This window comes from Perna viridis, chromosome 7 (assembly GCF_037379345.1).
Source record: "Perna viridis isolate PV_CMFRI_1.1 ecotype Kerala chromosome 7, ASM3737934v1, whole genome shotgun sequence".
Classification (NCBI taxonomy): Eukaryota; Metazoa; Mollusca; class Bivalvia; order Mytilida; family Mytilidae; genus Perna; species Perna viridis.
In genome coordinates, this window is record NC_142451.1 from 40,937,864 (window position 1) to 40,959,663 (window position 21,800).

Genomic DNA, 21,800 nt, shown 5'->3' on the forward strand with positions numbered 1-21,800 from the left:
ATGGCTTCCAGGTATAGGCAATTCATTCGTTTGATTGCTGAATGGCCACTCGACGAATCAAAAACTCACCGTGACCTTGGTGCATTTTTACGAAAGAAGGTGACTGAACGTTTTAGTCAAGGTGATGCTACTACTGTTGATGAAGAATTCTGTAAAAGACAATACGAGGCTTTGCACAGGATAAACAGTAACATACATAAACATAAATATCCTACAAAGGCTAGAACTGTTGGCACTGTGGATCTGAATGCTGAACAATTGAACGAACTCTTATCAACAGAAAGTGTCCAGGAAGTCAAGAAGAATTCTATGTCTATTGTTGAAAGGATGAAGGCATCTTTTTAGAATCAAGGTGTTTATTTATTGTCCATACAGGAAGGATTGATGATGGATGACTTAATTTTGTACAATACAACAAAAAGTACTAATGTTAAGAATATCAAGGAAAGTACTATATTGACTGGGAAAGTAGATTTTGGAAAGTTGACCTAACGAAAAAATCCTTGAACATTGTAAATGTCATTTTTAGACACTTGGTTTTATGTAATTACTTTAGTATACACATAATGTTCATGTACATTTATTCACATGTTTCATGTACTGAATTGATTGTTACACATGTACAAAAATGTATGAAATTGTACTACTGAGTTCCAAACTGCACTGCAAAGGAAGGTTGGCTTAATTGGGAGCTACAGTATGTACAAACATAAGAATAAAAGGCAAAAAGGTGTCAACAACTATGTGTACATGTATTATAAATTGTTTAAATATTGACCAATTTCAATGGGTTTTTATTTTAAGTAAAAAATCATTTTCATATACATGTACATGTATATGTTTTTTTTTTTAAATCTTCCCTTTTAACTTCTGCTTAGAAATCTGACTTTAGAGCCCTGTTTCAAGTTCATGCAAATTGGTGTCCAAAATATCAAAGTTTTGTTTACTTTCAAAATGAGTTGAATATTGGAATTCTTTGATTTCCTGAATCTAAGAAGTACAAATGTAGTAGAGATACTGAAGGTACAAACAAGGAGAAATGACTGAACTAAACAATACCAGGAATATGAAAAGGACAAGAAGCAAAGAATACATGTACATGTATATCCTTCACACACGCAGACAACACACATATGTCTTGCATCACAAAAGAACTAAAAAGTACAAACAGAAAACTTAGGGATGAATTCATTTGCTCTCAAAGTTCCTGTTTCTTACAAGACACCTGTCATGGTGCTCTTTATAAGGGATGGTACATGAGTGATGTCCTATAAATATGTTGCTTAAAATCTTTCTGTTGGAAGTGATGTTAAACTGGAAGGACACATGCAGTTAGGAAGTGATTGTTTGAGTATTTAAAGCAGATGCACAGTGTGTGTTATGTTAGTCTGGCATATTCCCCTTGGTCAAGACATTAGAGATTTAACAACATAGCATTATCAACACTGTCAACTAATTCTGTATTCAAGAACAAATAGCTCCATCTGTATACGCAAAGTCAATGACCATATTAAAGATCATTTAGATCATTTGTCATACATGTATTGGAAAAGAATTCTCCATATTGGCCAATTGGGTCTTTGTAACATGCTGCTTTTTTTATTACTTGTGAAACATTCAACTCTAGATTCAATATATGCATGAACATGTTGTACATGTAGGTAGGTACATTTTCACAATTTATTAAGTAGTTTAATCCTACTGGTACCAGTACATTCAGACAATTGAAACTCAGCATTCTTTTGCATATTTTTATAGGGTAGGACGCTTACCCTACCAGTGCACCTGGTCCTTGCTCCCAGTTTTAGTGGAGTCTGAGTTGCTCATTTGCTTTTGTTACTTAGTATGTTTTATTTTAGTTACTCTATATTCTTTGTTGTGTATGTCTGTTTTCCATGTCTGGTCTTTGTCCCTGGATTGCATTCTTTTGATTACCCTTATAACCTTGGTTCCCCTCATAACTATACGCATTGTTCATTTCTTATATTTCATTTTTTACTGGTGTGTACTTTCAAATAACAAAAAGAATTGATGTAGCACCAAAAGATAATGTGCACTAATGCAGTACAACAGTATATACAGGACAAAGAAAAAAGCATCATTTATGCATGTAGATCATAAGATGACTGTCATACATGCATACTACTGTTATAACAAAAATGTCAAGGTCAGAAATAACCTCTTAAAGATTCAGCCACCAAGAGTCAAATTATAATTTCAATAATTTTAATTAAACTAAATAAGTAATGTGTTACAATTTACAGTAATTATAATTACAAAAGTTACTTATCAATATACAGTCTGGAAAGTTTGCTAATCTGTCCAGCTTTTGATGTTCACTTTTGAATTCTATTATATAGCAGGAATCCCAAAGTTAATTTAAATAGTATTAGTCCCGCACAGAATAATTTCAAGCACTTAATCCAAGCTACAAAGGTGTCCTCAGAAGTGCAGTGTTAAAGAATGAATGTACTCACAAAACAGCATTCAGTCATTCAGCAGTCAATCAGATAAATTTTCTTTTCAGATGTCCAGTATTTATATAAAATATCATAAAAATCTAGAAATACTAAGAAAGTTCTAGAACAATTTAGAAAACAATTATTCATTAATTAGTCAGATAAACAGTTTTGTTTACAAATTCTAGAAAACTCTATTATTGAAATAAGATGTTTACAAATGTGCCATTTCTATATTTAGCAATAAAGGTCAAACTGATCAGTCCTAACAACCTTACAATTATTACAAACATACAGCATCCTAACACTAGATATGTTTCATGAAAACGATTTATCACAATCATAATTTTAATGCCCCCATTCCGGACACATATAATTACTCCGAGCAAACCTGATGTCACTATAACTAATACATATCATATAATATAATGAAGGTGAAACCTTTTAACGCCGAAGAAACATTAATTAAAAACAACTTTGATAATTTTTGTCGGCTCTGTCGTCAGATTTGATAAATTATATTTATAACCTTCAAATATGGTAATTTTTGCAATGATATATGTCCCAACACATTATACTTATTGTCATGGTCTGATATGTCTATTGGCCGAAATGTCCGGCATTCATAAAGAATTATTGGTTTTCATGGTCCGAAATGTCTTTGGGTCGCATTGTCCGGCACGGATAAACATTATGGTTATTGTAATGAAAAATATTTCTTTTATTCAATTTAGTTTTGCTTCATTCTTTTTCTATTTATATCGTTTAATTATGTTTTTATTACGATTTGATTTATTTTATCGAATTGATTCGTTTCGATTCTTTCTTTTATCGATTACTTTCGTTTCGTTTTGGTTCGTTTTCGTTTCGCAATTTTTATGACCCGAGAATTATGGGTAATATTTATTACGTAATTTTCGTTAATATCTGGGCGCCATACTGCTGACTATAAGGGCAAACCTATCTTGGAAAGTCTATGATTCGATTTGTATTTAATTATCGAAACTATCAAATATTTTCCGAGACTGGTTTGGCTCTCAATCGCACATATACAAGTATACGCAAATGAAGCTGACATTATGCTGTTTTCAGCTCCTGAAAATGCAGGTACAAACCGGATATTGATGCTTTTACTTGCCATAAGTATATTGAACAAAGTTGATAATACAACGATAAACGCTCCCGTACTAGGAAAAAAAGGCAATGACATGGCAAATCCAGGGGATTCTCGGGCCAAATTTAGACAAAGACGAACAAATAATAGTCTTAAACCCTCTGAACCCCTGTTTGAAAATCATCTAATCTGCCCTTGCAGTGACTTACTAAACCCACGACTCCCTGCACTTGAGTCGAGCACAAGAAAACCAAAACTGTTTGTATAATATGCCTACTTGATTAACTAGCTCTCTTTGTAAGAATCATGCAAAATCTGAAAAATGTGATACATATTTTTATTTTTGTAATTGTGTTGTTTTATGGGTATATACTATGAAATGTGTAATTATTCATTCAAATCTGCCTGCTCTTAGGAGATAATCAGCATTGAAAATCCAATAGATTCCATTGTATTTGAGTGTCATTTACAGAGTTATCTCCCTTTGTTTTGAAATATACAGTGCATTCTATATAATTTTTAGCTCCCAAGAACACAGGTTATATGAAAAACCAAATGTTAATTTCTGTTTACTATGGCAATTAAAAAAAATGTCAAAAATAAAAATATGTAGGCATTTAACACATGAATCACATTTGCATGATTCTTAGCTGGAGTGCTACTTTTAAAAGTAGTCTGTAACATAATAAAACATTTGTATGGAGGAACAATAATAGAAGTAGACGATTAAAAACCATACAAACATCATTGTAAATGTATTTATGGTCTAGTTGTAAATTGTCTTTTCATGCCATCGAAAAGTATCTCGAGCAAAAACATACCGAAGCATCAAAACATAAGTACAGACTGTTTAAAGACTCCAACTATATACAGGCGACCAAAATGGGAAAACAGGAAACTACTCAATCTAGACAATAAAACACAGTTACATACTTACTTAGTCTTTGCTATGCCTGTGGAACATAGGGCAAGGACAAGCTGCTTCCACTCCTCTCTGCTGTTGGCTTTTCTTTAGATGTTACCTTAGGTGTATTTGCAATATGAACCCACCCATAAAATATTACCTGGATGGACAAAAACACTCCACTGGCAGTCCAAAACCAACGTAATAAAGAAATCCGTCGAGCGCAAAAATGTTAAACCCTGTTCTAAGTTTTGGGGCAAGTGTGGAGAAAATATTACTTTTTGACTCACTTAAACATAAGGACTTACAGTTCATAATGGACTCAGCAACTTACTTGGAAATTGCAAAAAAAAAAAAATGATTAAAGTTCAATTAAAGTTGAAAGAAGTTCTGCTTTAATCGTGCTCATTGAAGACCCATTAACTCAAAAATCAAAGGAGTATATCACAAGGATAACGGGCTAGACAAGAAAAAACACACAGACAACAAAGAATGAAATAAGTAAAATATATGGGAGAGGACCTCCGTAATGTTGTTATAACTTGAGTTCAATCCCCTTGCTTGTATTCTTGAGCAAATAAATATGTTTAACCTAACTAAAATAACACACACAAGAAGACAAACGTTAATTAGCAACCCGGACTCCACTTAAAACTGGGAGGATGGACCAGGTGCATCGGTAGGGTAAACGTCCTCTGCTTTTCTAGAAACACCCACGGAGTTGCTGAAAAATGTCGTGTCCAGGGTAGACAAAAGAGGAAAGGAAAACTGTCACGGTGTACAAATCGGATTTTATGGTGCAGATGAATACAAGTGTTCATAATGATGACAATAAACTTCTATAGTGATGACTTCAATCTTTTACATGTAGCAACATTCCCCTGTTCCAGAAGCTTAATCGCAAGGAGTCTAGCACGGCACAAACAGTGTGCGTAGTAACTGCAATCTTTGCCACAACGTTTTAGTTGTAATATGAAAACTCCATACACAAGCGTTGAAGGGATGTTGCCACGGATGAAAAGAAAGTTTACAGTATGGAATTTGAAGTCACTGTGTTTGTCGCATAGTCATGAGATTTCCCTTTTCATCGATCTTTATATGTAGGTCAAGATTATTAGGATCTTAAAGAGTAATCAAGGGAACCAAGATTATAGCGGTAATCAAAAGAATGTAATCCAGGGACAAAGACCAGACATGGAAAACAGACATACAAAACAAAGAACATAACGTAACTAAAATCATACGTACAAAGTAACAAAAGTAAATGAGCAACTCGGACTCCACTAAAAATGGGAGCATGGACCAGGTGCACCGATAGGGTAAGCGCCCTCTGCTTTTCTAGAAAAACCCGTCGAGTTGCTCATAAAAAGTCAAGTCCGGGGTAGACAAACGAGGAAAGGTAAACTATGACGCGTTGAATAAATCAGTTTTCATGGTGCTGATTGGATACATCATAACGATCCACGAGTTCATGATGACGACCATAAAACTTCTGTAGTGGGAGCATGGACCAGGTGCACCGGTAGGGTAAGTGTCCTCTGCTTTTCTAGAAAAACCCGTCGAGTTGCTCATAAAAAGTCAAGTCCGGGGTAGTCAAAAGAGGAAAGGAAAACTATAACACGTCGAACAAATCAGTTTTCATAGCGCAGATGGATACACCGTAACGACCAACGAGTTCATGATGACGACCATAAAACTTTTGTAGTGATGACTTCAATCTTGAAGCAACATAACCCTGTTCCAGAAGCTTATTTGTTAGAGTTCTAGCGCGATACAAAAAGTCTGCGTAGTTTCGGCAAGCTCTGGCATAACGTATGAGTTGTGATATGAACACTACATACGACGGAGCCGAAGGGATGTTGCCACAGATGAAAGGAAAGTTGAAAATTTTGAATGAAAAGTCATCACGTTTGTCGTAAAGTTTGGTCAATAGTTTTCCTTTTACCATCGATTTCTAATTGTAGGTCAAGATATGAGGCTGACTTCACAGTGTCTGTAGTATCCTTTATCTCAAGTTCTTTTGGGTAGATGCGATGTATCAAATCCCCGAAATTAGGATTGTTTAAAGATAATACGTCATATATATAGCGGAAACTGAGATTGAAGGATCTAGCCAAACGATATTATTTCTTTCTGATCAAATCAGCTATAAAGTCAGCCTCATAAGAGTGAAGAAATAGGTCAGCAAGTAGAGGAGCACAATTTGTTCCCATTGGAATGCCGACCGTTTGTTGAAAAACATGTCCACCACACTGGACAAATATGTTGTCGATTAAAAATTCCAGAATTTTGTGAACATCTTCCTCTGTATATGTGGAAGATGATTTGGAATTATTTCTTACAAAGTATGAGGAATCTTTACAAAGAACTATATATTTGTATCTAGGTGTAACATTTTTTTGTTTTTGGAAAAACAACGATGTATAATGTTTTTAAGTCGGGATTTTAACTGAGTATGGGGAATAGAAGTATACAGTGTTGAAAAATCATAGGTTTTAATGCTATTATATTCAGATAATAGTCTAGAAACTGATTGTCTCCAAAAGATCTTTCGAATTTTTCAGGATCCACATTGCATTAATACCACTACGGGAGTAACAAGTGTTGTGGTAGGACTGCAGACCCTCTTTGACAGTTGTGAGTATAGAAGTTAAAAGTTTTGAAAGAGGGTTGGTGGTACATTTTGCAGATCCAGCTATGAAACGTTGTTTGTATGGATTCTTGTGAAGTTTAGGAATCCAGTACATAGACGGTAAATCACAATCATCGTCCTTGGTAGAGAGACCAAAAGAGGATAGCACAGATTTATGGTTTTCCACTATCTCCTCTTTGGAGAGAGTGGTAGCAGTATAGGTCTTATCACTGCTATTATTTTCTACGTCTACCTCTGATAATAAACATTGGATATAAAACGTTTTGCAGACAAAAACAATATTTGTCATGTATAGTAGACAATGTTTTTGCTACATCGGGGTCTTTGAAAACTGATGTAGCATTGGGACTCATTGACCTACTTAAATCTTTCATTCGTTTCAAAATTAAAGACCTCACGGCCTTTAGCCACTCTGACAGAGAATCAATGTCTTCTTGTTCTCGTTTTATCCATTTTCTTGCATAGTCCTCAACGACATCCATAAGAACTTTAAAGTTATAATTCCAATTTATGGAGCGTGTTCACGGTACTTGGGACCTTTAAAAAGGATATTACGTAGAGATTCGTTTTCGATAATGGTTAAATCTCCCGTATCGACATGACCAGAAGGACCATATTTGAATGGAGAGGTTCTGCAAGAACAGTCAGGTGGTTTAGCCTTGAAAATTTTGGATGCAATGGGTGAAGTCAATAGGAATATGAAATAATTGGTATGGATTTGTCTTTGAAATATGGGGGAATTTTGTTGGTAACGTTTTTGTGATGGAGGATGTTAGTCAAATTAATTGCATCTATACCTTTGTTGACAAACGGTAGTGGAAGAAATTATCGTTTTTCTTCATCTTTACTTTTCACACAAACTGGTTTAAAGAGTCTGTGGAAACCAATATCCAAAATGATGGCAACAAGTCTGTATAATGATGAGGTGGGGTCAGAAACAGGAGTGTCAAGACTTGTTTTGTAAAGGGAGTGCAGTAGAGTGAGAGGTATAGAAGAAAGTTTGGTTCTAATGTGATGAAGTCCAAGAGGTTTTTGTATGAAAGGAAGGAGACATCATGTAACTTAGGTGACGTATAATGGCGATGGCCATGACTCCTTTCCCGTCTTGGATTTTTGTCAAATAAATTCATCACCTTCATGCTATTGTTATATTGGCTTGAAAGGTTTCCTATACTATTAAACGAGTGCATGCGTAGTGAAGATCTGGGATATCTTCCACAAGTGTGAGAAATTCTGTCTTTACCCGAGTGGAGCGCAGCGGAACGGGGGAAGACGTAGAATTTCTCACATGAGTCGAAGACATCCCATATCTTCACTATTCACGAGAACAAGAACTTATTTCTTTAAAATTACTAAAACTATATGAATGTATGACGTTGAAAAATGCAGCAAATTAATGCGCCCGTGTGAAAATGTGTCGTGTCAGTTAAAAACAAGTACCTTAAAATGAAATCCTCAGTAAAACCAATTATTGTATAATCGCTGAGAATAATGATTCCATGATTCATAGAGATTATTTATTCGACTTAATTGTTAGGTGTAAATGCGGGGCCGGGTCCAGACACTTTGACAAAATGAGATATTTTTTACCGTATATTTATTCACATGTATGAATATTTATGAGTTTTACTGGGTCTACTTTTTTTACCTCGCTTTTAATTTGTTGGCTTTGCCAGTGAAGACTTGGTCACGTGCCACTGTCTTCACTGGGCTGTATTAACCGAAAAAATATGAGGCTTATAACGATGTTCTTCTGTTTGATCAGATTAGCTACGTGTATAAAGTCAGCCTCATAAGTGTGCAGATAGATGTCAGGGAGTAGCGGAGCACAATTTGTTCCTATTGGAATACTGACAGTCTGTTGAAAACTGGACCAATTGTGAAAGTGTTCATGTAGTTCATGTTGTGTTAAACAAGTAGAGAAACTCATGATTACTATGGTGGTGCTGCGGCTGTTTTACAGTATTATATTGAAATTTATTTTTTAATCTTAATTACAAAAAAACCATACGTTAATCAGCCAAAACAGGATAAGAATTGCTATAATCATTCTTCAAAAATCTTTTCAGATTATATTTCGACTATCTTCCTAAAAATAGCTTAAGTATGGACAAGCATATTTATGTTAATGAAACTCTGAAAACTCTAATGAGTTATGTTAAAATCTAGTCTTCGTACATGTCTCTCTGATAACTGGAAATATAGGGTAAGTATTTAGAAAGAAATTGCTATAATATATTGAAAAAAAACTCCACAAAAGACACAAATGACGATAAAACTGGGGCCATCTTCTAAGAAAAACAAATATGATAATTTCATTAATTTTTGAGACGCTTTTCAAGCGACGTTGAAAGTTCACTTTTTGATTCACTGACAATGTATCAGGTCATTTTGTTTCAATACGATATTCAGCCTACAGTTTATATTAATTATAACTCATAACCTAAACATTTTCCTCCAGTCTAGATCTTATGTTTTTATACAAGAGACCTTTTCGTGGGATAGTCGATAAGCATGCATGGAGAATTTTGTGGTGTTGGTAAATAAACTTGGGCAAAGATTAAATCTATTATTTTAAAAATTTCCAGGCTCCGATTTTATTTCTGTCTAACATACAAAGCTTTGCTTTAAATCATTCATTAATTTTGAGAAAATCATAACTATTCATTAACTTTTCAATGTATTTTTTTCCTTTTTAATTCCTCAAAAATTATTAAACTTTTTAAAGGAAAACTCAGTATGGAGCAAATGGAAAATTATAGAGTTTTCAAAAAGGACAGGCTCAGCGATAACCAGACACCGATGTAAAACAGATTAAGAACTGGATGTTTGGTCCATGGACCAGGTAACGAGCCCCCGAGGAGGGATTTTTGTAGACCTTTATAGTTTTATATATGTGTATTAAAAAATAAATCCGCCTTTTTGCCAAAATATAAGTGCAGCGCTGTCATGGAAACCAGGATTTAAAAGTATTCCACAAGGTCATCTCTAAGTTTTCGTCTTTGAAACATTTTGCTTTTTTCCAAGTTAAACAAATTATGTTGGTTAATACAAATGACACCAGAAGAAAGCCAAGACATTCCTCGGTACTATTATGGTATAAAAAGTTGCTTACCTTTTGAAAGAATGGAATAAAATTCAAACTTTTACCCCAATCCCTTACAAATAGCCTGGCAGAGACCAACTAGTTTGATTTATTTGGCTAACATATGCTATTAGTGAACACAAATGAATGATTGTGATACATTTATGTCTAACAAAAATGTTTGAAGGGCAGAAAATGTCTTATTTTTCGTTAAAAAAATATGTCACCACCAAAACCTTAAAAACGGGAAATTCTCAGAAAACCGTTTAGTTTCTTCGTTAATTCGCGAAATGTGTTTATTTTCTTCCAAATGACCACAAAAACAAAATGCACTACATATATTATGATGATACACCCATATAACATTTCATATTTCATCTGTCATTTCGGATTAATTTTTGACCATACAACTATGTTTTCAACACAACGTAATTGATTCTGATAATAGGCACGCCATTGAATCCAACTCCCTAATTAAAGGTTTATATGGTATTTCTTTATAGACATCAAATTAAAAACTTAAGAATTCACCATTAAGTACTTAATATTTTCGATTTTGATGGAATTTCTCAAGAAAGGGGCAATTTCGAATTTTATAAAGTTTAAAAACTAATTCATCAAAGTAGAATGTTGTCGATGGTGAACAAATTTCAAAGAAAATAATTGAGTAAACATGCTTCATAATCACCAGGTCCCTATCAAAAACATCTGCAATGGATACTAAATACTTTGGAAAGTCGTAAAACTTCTGTCAAAAATCTTATAACTAGTGAAAAATTTGTTTCGAATCCATCTGTTGAAACTAAAAAATCGATTTCTTCCTTAAATGATTATCTTTACCTCGTACAGACTGACAGTTTTTTTTAACGCCCTTCACTGCCCTGTCGGGTCTCGCACGGACGGTCCAGATCCTTTTCTTTTGAAACAAGCATTATTAGCTCACCTGGCCGAAGGCCATGTGAGCTATTGCCATCACTTGGCGTCCGTCATCGTCGTTAACAATTTTTCAAAACTCTTCTCCTCTGAAACTACTTGACCAATTGGAACCAAACTTGTTATGAATGTTCCTTGGGGTATCCTGCATAAAACTGTTGTGGATATTTCTGATCCATCGAAAAACATGGCCGCCGTTACTAAAAATATAACATAGGAGTCATGCAGTAGTTTTTCGCATACATCTCCAAAACCGTTAGGTGTAGCCAAATTCCGACATGGGGATAAAAGTGTTCAGCATGATGAGATCTGTCTGTGGTCAAAAATGTATTTTAATCTGTTAAGCCACGTTGGAGTTATTGTCCTTTTTCGACTTTTTTTTTGCTTTTAAAAATGTTATTTCTTTAAAAGAAATCTGCTCTGACACTACTTGCCCAATTAGAACCAAACTTGGTGTGAATGTTTCTTTGGGTATCCTGCAAAAAACTGATGTGCGGATTTTTGATCCGTCGAAAAACATGGCCACCGGTACTAAAATAGAACAATTGATTTTTCAACACTGTATACTTTTATTCCACACACTCAGATAAAATCCCGACTTAAAAACATTCTACATCGTTGTTTTTTCCAAAAAAAAACAAAAAAAAAAAACGTTACACCTAGATACAAATATATAGTTCAGGGTAGAGATTCCTCATACTTTGTAAGAAATAATTCCAAATCATCTTCCAAATATACAGAAGAAGATGTTTACAAAATGCTGGAATTTTTAATCGACAGCATATTTGTCCAGTGTGGTGGACGCGTTTTTCAACAAACGGTCGGCATTCCACTGGGAACAAATTGTGCTCCTCTACTTGCTGACACATTCCTTCACTCTTATGAGGCTGACTTTATAGCTGATCTGATCCCAATGAAAGAATATCGTTTAGCTAGATCATTTGATCTCAGTTTCCGCTATATAGATGAGGTATTATCTTTAAACAATCCTAATTTTGGGGATTTGGTACATCGCATCTACCCCAAAGAACATGAGATAAAGGATACCACAGACACTGTGAAGTCGGCCTCATATCTTGACCTACACTTAGAAATCGATGGTAAAGGAAAACTATTGACCAAACTTTACGACAAACGTGGTGACTTTTCGTTCAAAATTGTCAACTTTCCTTTCATCTGTGGCAACATCCCTTCAGCACCTGCGTATGGAATGTTCATATCATAACTCATACGTTATGCCAGAGATTGCCGAAACTACGCAGACTTTTTGTATCGCGCTAGATCTCTAAGAGTTATGTTGCTACAAGATTGAAGTCACCACTACAAATGCTTCATGGTCGTCATCATGAACTCGTGGATCGTTACTGTATATCCATCTGCGCCATGAAAACTGATTTGTTCGACGTGTCATAGTTTTCCTGTCCACTGTTTCTACCCCGGACTTGACTTTTTATGAGCAACTCGGCGGGTGTTTCTAGAAAAGTAGAGGACGCTTATCCTACCGGTGCACCTGGTCCATGCTCCTGTTTTTAGTGGAGTCCGAGTTGCTCATTTGCTTTTGTTACTTTGTATATATGATTTTAGTTATTTTATGTTCTTTGTAGTGTATGTCTGTTTTCCCTGGATTACATTCTTTTGATAACCGCTATAACCTTGGTTCCCTTTATTACTCTTGTATGCTTTAGTGTAATTCAGTTAATCAATGGTGAAACACAGTGAAATTCAGTATGAAATGTACTCAATTTGTTTAAAATTTAGGTTGTCCTTGTGAGTTTCATCCCCTTAATGATATATACCATTATCATGAGTGCTACACGTAGAAAAAATAATCTCTTTATGTAGATTAATAATGAGAAAAAGTCGCCCCCGCAAACTAATGACTTTGTGCAAGTAGTTAAATCAAGGTGAGTATGATAATGTTCATGTCAGGTTGGTGTGTTCAAATCTTAAATTGGTAAAACAACACAGGCTGAAATATTCTTTAATCGTAAAATATATATTAACCTAATCTTCTTTCAACAACATATACTAATTTTCCGAAATGTTTGAGACACACAAAAAAAAAATCAACATGTGAATTTATTCACTACCTTATTACACGCTTTGTATGCCCCTGTGTAGTACGAACTGCGTAAAATGTCAATGCGTGTATTCAAAAATGCCTAAAAGGTCCGTCACTGATTATTGCATACATTTTCCTCCCCACGTAAAGTAAAATGAATACACAAGATTCAAGATTAAAAAAGAAAATCTAAAGATACAGTCTAGGGAGCATGATAAAATGCAATTACATATGCAAACTGAAAATAAGGAAATAAAGCTCCCACGCAAACAACTAAAGATCTAGGAAAAACTCAAAGAAAACTTGGAGTGCTATCACATGCTTCCTTGATTTAGAAATATCGTGCTCAACCAGCGACATCAGCCAAATTGCAACGGAGTATAATCTGGTAAACTCACTTTGTGAAGGCAGAAACATCAATAGGTCCAACCTAAAACAACAGAGAAACTGCATTTGATTCACACATGGGCGATTTTACTTATTTTTGTCAATGTTTCATGATGTAAATAATATTGAAATGAGGAAATACCATCCCAAAAATAGACAAATTATATGTGTTCATTCTTAGGGTAAATATTTTGTCAAATTATTCGGTAACAACGCGTGGATGATACATATTTGGCATTTTCCTTTGCTTGTAACATTCTCGTTCTCGTTTTTAGAGTATAACATGTCTTTTGACATCCGATTCAGAAAAACATTTTTTAACACGCACACCGTATCACTGTCTCCTACCCGATAAACAGTTTGACTTTGTTATGTATTTCTAGAAGATTTTCATTTAAAATTCAAAATAAAAGAGTTTTCTTAAAAAAATCGAACATGACGAAATTGTGAATCTCGAATCCGTAGTCAAAAAGAAAAAAAAATGTGTAATCCCATATACTATTACTATTAACTCGGTATTTTAGAGTTTTTCTAGTATTTTATCAGTATGCATCAGAGAGAAAGAAACGAGGGTATACGTAAGCAAAACTAGATTAAGAGGAATAAATGGCTGAAAAGAACAGCAGTAAATTACTCGGAATAACAGCATACAATTTGTTTTTATTTGATTATTTAGAAAGCAATTGATAACATTAAATAAATTCTCATGGTTCTAATATGATAAAAGCGCTACAACAAATAATGTTGATCATTTAACATCGACGCTAATTTCTGATTGAAGGGTCGATACAGCTGTTCAAGTATTTGTCTTGTCCGGTTTGACATTGGTGCCTGTTTTCTTTTATCTTTCGTTACATTAAGCCTCTCTTTTTTTAATTTCCATAATTTTCCATTTGCTTCTTACTGAGGTTTTCTGAAAAAAAAAGCAAATGAATAATTTACTCTGAAAAATAAGTCGTTTGTGTATTATGAGAAAGTAGAAAGAAAACAAGTGTACTACAACATTTATCAATATTTGTTATCTCGCAATTAATGGATGATTTATACAAAAGGTTTGTGTTAAAAACAGAAATAAAGTTGGAGCCTTACAATTCACAAAATTATGGATACAGTCTATAGTAAAAGTATAATTACCAACACCAAGAAAGCTGAATATTTCCGACAGGTAAAAACCCGTATTTTTACTGTATTTCTTTTTTAATCTTGAATCTTGTGTATTCATTATACTTTACGTGGGGAGGAAAATGTATGCAATAATCAGTGACGGACCTTTTAGGCATGTTTGAATAAACGCATGGACATTTTACGCAGTTCGTACTACACAGGGGCATGCAAAGCGTGTAATAAGGTAGTGAATAAATTCACATGTTTATCATTATCTGAACATTATCATACTCACCTTGATTTAACTACTTGCACAAAGTCATTAGTTTGCGGGGGCGACATTTTCTTACTATTAATCTACATAAAGAGATTATTTTTTCTACATGTAGCACTCATGATAATGGTATATATCATTAAGGGGATGAAACTCACAAGGACAACCTAAATTTTAAACAAATTGAGTACATTTCGTACCGGATTTGCACTGTGTTTTACCATTGATTAACTGAATTACACTAAAGTATGCAAGAGTAATAAAGGGAACCAAGGTTATAGCGGTAATCAAAAGAATGTAATCCAGGGAAAACAGACATACACTACAAAGAACATAAAATAACTAAAATCATATATACAAAGTAACAAAAGCAAATAAGCAACTCGGACTCCACTAGAAACAGGAGCATGGACCAGGTGCACCGGTAGGATAAGCGTCCTCTACTTTTCTAGAAACACCCGCCGAGTTGCTCATAAAAAGTCAAGTCCGGGGTAGAAACAGTGGACAGGAAAACTATGACACGTCGAACAAATCAGTTTTCATGGCGCAGATGGATATACAGTAACGATCCACGAGTTCATGATGACGACCATGAAGCATTTGTAGTGATGACTTCAATCTTGTAGCAATATAACTCTTAGAGATCTAGCGCGATACAAAAAGTCTGCGTAGTTTCGGCAATCTCTGGCATAACGTATGAGTTATGATATGAACATTCCATACGCAGGTGCTGAAGGGATGTTGCCACAGATGAAAGGAAAGTTGACAATTTTGAACGAAAAGTCACCACGTTTGTCGTAAAGTTTGGTCAATAGTTTTCATTTACCATCGATTTCTAAGTGTAGGTCAAGATATGAGGCCGACTTCACAGTGTCTGTGGTATCCTTTATCTCATGTTCTTTGAGGTAGATGCGATGTACCAAATCCCCAAAATTAGGATTGTTTAAAGATAATACGTCATCTATATAGCGGAAACTGAGATCAAATGATCTAGCTAAACGATATTCTTTCATTGGGATCAGATCAGCTATAAAGTCAGCCTCATAAGAGTGAAGGAATGTGTCAGCAAGTAGAGGAGCACAATTTATTCCCAGTGGAATGCCGACCGTTTGTTGAAAAACGCGTCCACCACACTGGACAAATATGCTGTCGATTAAAAATTCCAGCATTTTGTAAACATCTTCTTCTGTATATTTGGAAGATGATTTGGAATTATTTCTTACAAAGTATGAGGAATCTCTACCCTGAACTATATATTTGTATCTAGGTGTAACGTTTTTTTTTTGTTTTTGGAAAAAACAACGATGTAGAATGTCTTTAAGTCGGGATTTTATCTGAGTGTGTGGAATAGAAGTATACAGTGTTGAAAAATCAAAGATTTTAATGCTATTATATTCTGATAATAGTCTTGAACTGATTGTCTCCGAAAGGCTAAACTTAACGGTTTTGGAGATATATGCAAAAAACTACTGTCTGACCCCTTTGTTCTATTTTAGTACCGGTGGCCATGTTTTTCGACGGATCAAAAATCCGCACATCAGTTCTATGCAAGATACCCAAAGAAACATTCACACCAAGTTTGGTTCTAATTGGGCAAGTAGTGTCAGAGCAGATTTTTTTAAAAAGAAATAACATTTTTAATAGCAAAAAAAAAGTCGAAAAAGGACAATAACTCCAACGTGGCTTAACAGATTAAAATACATTTTTGACCACAGACAGATCTCATCATGCTGAACACTTTTATCCCCATGTCGGAATTTGGCTACACCTAACGGTTTTGGAGATATTTGCGAAAAACTACTATGTTATATTTTTAGTAACGGCGGCCATGTTTTTCGATGGATCAAAAATATCCACAACAGTTTTATGCAGGATACCCCAAGGAACATTCATAACAAGTTTGGTTCCAATTGGTCAAGTAGTTTCAGAGGAGAAGAGTTTTGAAAAATTGTTAACGACGATGACGGACGCCAAGTGATGGCAATAGCTCACATGGCCTTCGGCCAGGTGAGCTAATAATGCTTGTTTCAAAAGAAAAGAATCTGAGCCGTCCGTGCGAGACCCGACAGGGCAGTGAAGGGCGTTAAAAAAAACTGTCAGTCTGTACGAGGTAAAGATAATCATTTAAGGAAGAAATCGATTTTTTAGTTTCAACAGATGGATTCGAAACAAATTTTTCACTAGTTATAAGATTTTTGACAGAAGTTTTACGACTTTCCAAAGTATTTAGTATCCATTGCAGATGTTTTTGATAGGGACCTGGTGATTATGAAGCATGTTTACTCAATTATTTTCTTTGAAATTTGTTTACCGTCGACAACATTCTACTTTGATGAATTAGTTTTTAAACTTTATAAAATTCGAAATTGCCCATTTCTTGAGAAATTCCATCAAAATCGAAAATATTAAGTACTTAATGGTGAATTCTTAAGTTTTTAATTTGATGTCTATAAAGAAATACCATATACACCTTTAATTAGGGAGTTGGATTCAATGGCGTGCCTATTATCAGAATCAATTACGTTGTGTTGAAAACATAGTTGTATGGTTAAAAATTAATCCGAAATGACAGATGAAATATGAAATGTTATATTGGTGTATCATCATAATATATGTAGTGCATTTTGTTTTTGTGGTCATTTGGAAGAAAATAAACACATCTGGCGGATTAACGCAGAAACTAAACGGTTTTCTGAGAATTTCCCGTTTTTAAGGTTTTGGTGGTGACATATTTTTTAACGCAAAATAAGACATTTTCTGCCCTTCAAACATTTTTGTTAGACATAAATGTATCACAATCATTCATTTGTGTTCACTAATAGCATATGTTAGCCAAATAAATCAAACTAGTTGGTCTCTGCTAGGCGATTTGTAAGGGGTTGGGGAAAATTTTGAATTTTATTCCATTCTTTCAAAAGGTAAGCAACTTTTTTATACCATAATAGTACCGAGGAATGTCTTGGCTTTCTTCTGGTGTCATTTGTATTAACCAACATAATTTGTTTAACTTGGAAAAAAGCAAAATGTTTCACAGACGAAAACTTAGAGATGACCTTGTGGAATACTTTTAAATCCTGGTTTCCATGACAGCGCTGCACTTATATTTTGGCAAAAAGGCGGATTTATTTTTTAATACACATATATAAAACTATATAGGTCTACAAAAATCCCTTCTCGGGGGCTCGTTACCTAGTTCATGGACCAAACATCCAGTTCTTAATCTGTTTTACATCGGTGTCTGGTTATCGCTGAGCCTGTCCTTTTTGAAAACTCCATAATTTTCCATTTGCTCCATACTGAGTTTTCCTTTAAAAATTTAAATAATTTTTGAGGAAGTAAAAAGGAAAAAAATACATTGAAAAGTTAATGAATAGTTATGATTTTCTCAAAATTAATGAATGATTCAAAGCAAAGCTCTGTATGTTAGAAAGAAATAAAATCGGAGCCTGGAAATTTTTAAAATAATAGATTTAATCTTTGCCCAAGTTTATTTACCAACACCGCAAAATACTCCATGCGTGCTTATCGACTATCCCACGAAAAGGTCTCTTGTATAAAAACGTAAGATCTAGACTGGAGGAAAATGTTTAGGTTATGAGTTATAATTAATATAAACTGTAGGCTGAATATCGTATTGAAACAAAATGACCTGATACATTGTCAGTAAATCAAAAAGTGAACTTTCAACGTCGCTTGAAAAGTGTTTCAAAAAATAATGAAATTATCATATTTGTTTTTTTTAGAAGATGGCCCCAGTTTTATCTTCATTAGTCTTTTGTGTAGTTTTTATTTCAATATACTATAGCAATTGCTTTCTAAATACTTACCCTATATTTCCAGTTATCAGAGAGACATGTACGAAGACTAGATTTTAACATAACTTATTAGAGTTTTCAGAGTTTCATTAACATAAATATGCTTGTCCATACTTAAGCTATTTTTTAGGAAGAAAGTCGAAATATAATCTGAAAAGATTTTTGAAGAATGATTATAGCAATTCTTATCCTGTTTTGGCTGATTAACGTATGGTTTCTAGTAAAGATTATACGGCAATTCTTATCCTGTTTTGGCATATTAACGTATGGTTTTTAGTAATTAAAAGATTAAATAATAAATTTCAATATAATACTGTAAAACAGCCGCAGCACCACCATAGTAATCATGAGTTTCTCTACTTGGTGAACACAACATGAACACTTTCACAATTGGCCCAGTTTTCAACTGTCAGTACTCCAATAGGAACAAATTGTGTTCCGCTACTCCCTGACATCTATCTGCACACTTATGAGGCTGACTTTATACACGTAGCTAATCTGATCCAACAGAAGAACATCGTTATAAGCCTCATATTTCCGGTTAATATAGCCCAGTGAAGACAGTGGCACGTGACCAAGTCTTCACTGGCAAAGCCAGCAAATTAAAAGCGAGGTAAAAAAAGTAGACCCAGCAAAACTCATAAATATTCATACATGTGAATAAATATAAGGTAAAAATATCTCATTTTGGCAAAGTGTATGGACCCGGCCCCGCATTTACACCTAACAATTCAGTTGAATAAATGATCTCTATGAATCATGGAATTATTATTCTCAGCGATTATACAATAAATGGTTTTACTGAGGATAACATTTTAAGGTACTTATTTTTAACTGACATGACACACATTTTCACACGGGCGCATTAATTTGCTGCATTTTTCAACGTCATACATTCATATAGTTTTAGAAATTTTAAAGAAATAAGTTCTTGTTCTAGTGAATAGTGAAGGTATGGGATGTCTTCGACTCATGTGAGAAATTCTACATCTTTCCCTCGTTCCGCTTCGCTCCACTCGGGTAAAGACAGAATTTCTCACACTTGTGGAAGATATCCCAGATCATCACTACGCATGCACTCGTTTAAAAGTATAGGAAACCTTTCAAGCCAATATAATAATAGCATGAATGTGATGAATGTATTACAAAAATCCAAGACGGGAGAGGAGTCACGGCCATCGCCACTATACGTCATCTAAGTTACATGATGTTTCCTTCCTTTCATACAAAAACCTCTTGGACTTCATCTCATTAGAACCAAACTTTCTTCTATACCTCTCACTCTACTGCACTCCCTTTACAAAACAAGTCTTGACACTCCTGTTTCTGACCCCACCTCATCATTATACAGACTTGTTGCCATCATTTTGGATATTGGTTTCCACAGATTCTTTAAACCAGTTTGTGTGAAAAGTAAAGATGAAGAAAAACGATAATTTCTTCCACTACCGTTTGTCAACAAAGGTATAGATGCAATTAATTTGACTAACATCCTCCATCACAAAAACGTTATCAACAAAATTCCCCCATATTTCAAAGAAAAATCCATACCAATTATTTCATATTCCTATTGACTTCACCCATTGCATCCAAAATTTTCAAGGCTAATCCACCTGACTGTTCTTGCAGAACCTCTCCATTCAAATATGGTCCTTCTGGTCACGTCGTTACGGGAGATTTAACCATTATCGAAAACGAATCTCTACGTAATATCCTTTCTAAAGGTCCCGTGAACCACACTCCATAAATTGGAATTAAAACTTTAACGTTCTTATGGATGCCGTGGAGGACTACGCAAGAAAATGGTTAAAACGAGAACAGGACATTGATTCTCTGTCAGAGTGGTTAAAGGCTGTGAGGTCTTTAATTTTTAAACGAATGAAAGATTTAAGTAGGTCAATGAGTCCCAAGGCTACATCAGTTTTCAAAGACCCCGATGTAGCAAAAACATTGTCTACTATACATGACAAGTATGTTGTCGTACCAGCAGACAAAGCCCAAAACTACATTGTTTTTGTCTGCAAAACGTTTTATATCCAATGTTTATTATCAGAGTTAGACGTAGAAAATAATAGCAGTGATAAGAACTATACTGCTACCACTCTCTCCAAAGAAGAGATTGTAGAAAACCATAAATCTGTGCTATCCTCTTTTGGTCTCTCTACCAAGGACGATGATTGTGATTTACCGTCTATGTACTGGATTCCTAAACTTCACAAGAATCCATACAAACAACGTTTCATAGCTGGATCTGCAAAATGTACCACCAAACCTCTTTCAAAAATTTTAACTTCTATACTCACAACTGTCAAAGAGGGTCTGTAGTCCTACCACAACACTTGTTACTCCCGTAGTGGTATTAATGCAATGTGGATCCTGAAAAATTCGAAAGATCTTTTGGAGACAATCAGTTCAAGACTATTATCTGAATATAATAGCATTAAAACCTATGATTTTTCAACACTGTATACTTCTATTCCCCAAAAAACTTAAAAACATTATACATCGTTGTTTTTCCAAAAAAGATTGTACACCTAGATACAAATATATAGTTCTTTGTAGAGATTCCTCATACTTTGTAAGAAATAATTCCAAATCATCTTCGAAATATACAGAAGAAGATGTTTACAAAATGCTGAAATTTTTAATCGACAACATATTTGTCCAGTGTGGTGGACGTGTTTTTCAACAAACGGTCGGCATTCCAATGGGAACAAATTGTGCTCATTTACTTGCTGACCTATTTCTTCACTCTTATGAGGCTGTCAAATAATTGAATTTGGAGTCTACTGCTGTCCATCGCTCGAATCGGTCAGTAAACCAGTCTGTATGGTTGGAGAATCATTTCCCTTCGCCGTATTTTCAAAAAAAAAAAAACAAAAACAAAACAAAACAAAAAAACAAAAAACAAAATCAAAGTCGGGAACATGAAAATAAGTATGACCTAAATAGCCTCTTAAACTGAAATATAAATTTATATTCAAAATCTGATATCGTGTGCATACGAGGG

General features: G+C 34.5%; 1 protein-coding gene across 1 annotated transcript; it reads left to right on the forward strand.

Moving 5' to 3' along the window:
* Positions 1-345, forward strand: LOC148612715 (ubiquinol-cytochrome c reductase complex assembly factor 2-like). Its single transcript, XM_088595398.1, has one exon. The coding sequence runs from the start codon at positions 1-3 to the stop codon at positions 343-345; it is 345 nt and encodes a 114-aa protein (XP_088451524.1).
* Positions 346-21,800: the final 21,455 nt, after the last annotated feature.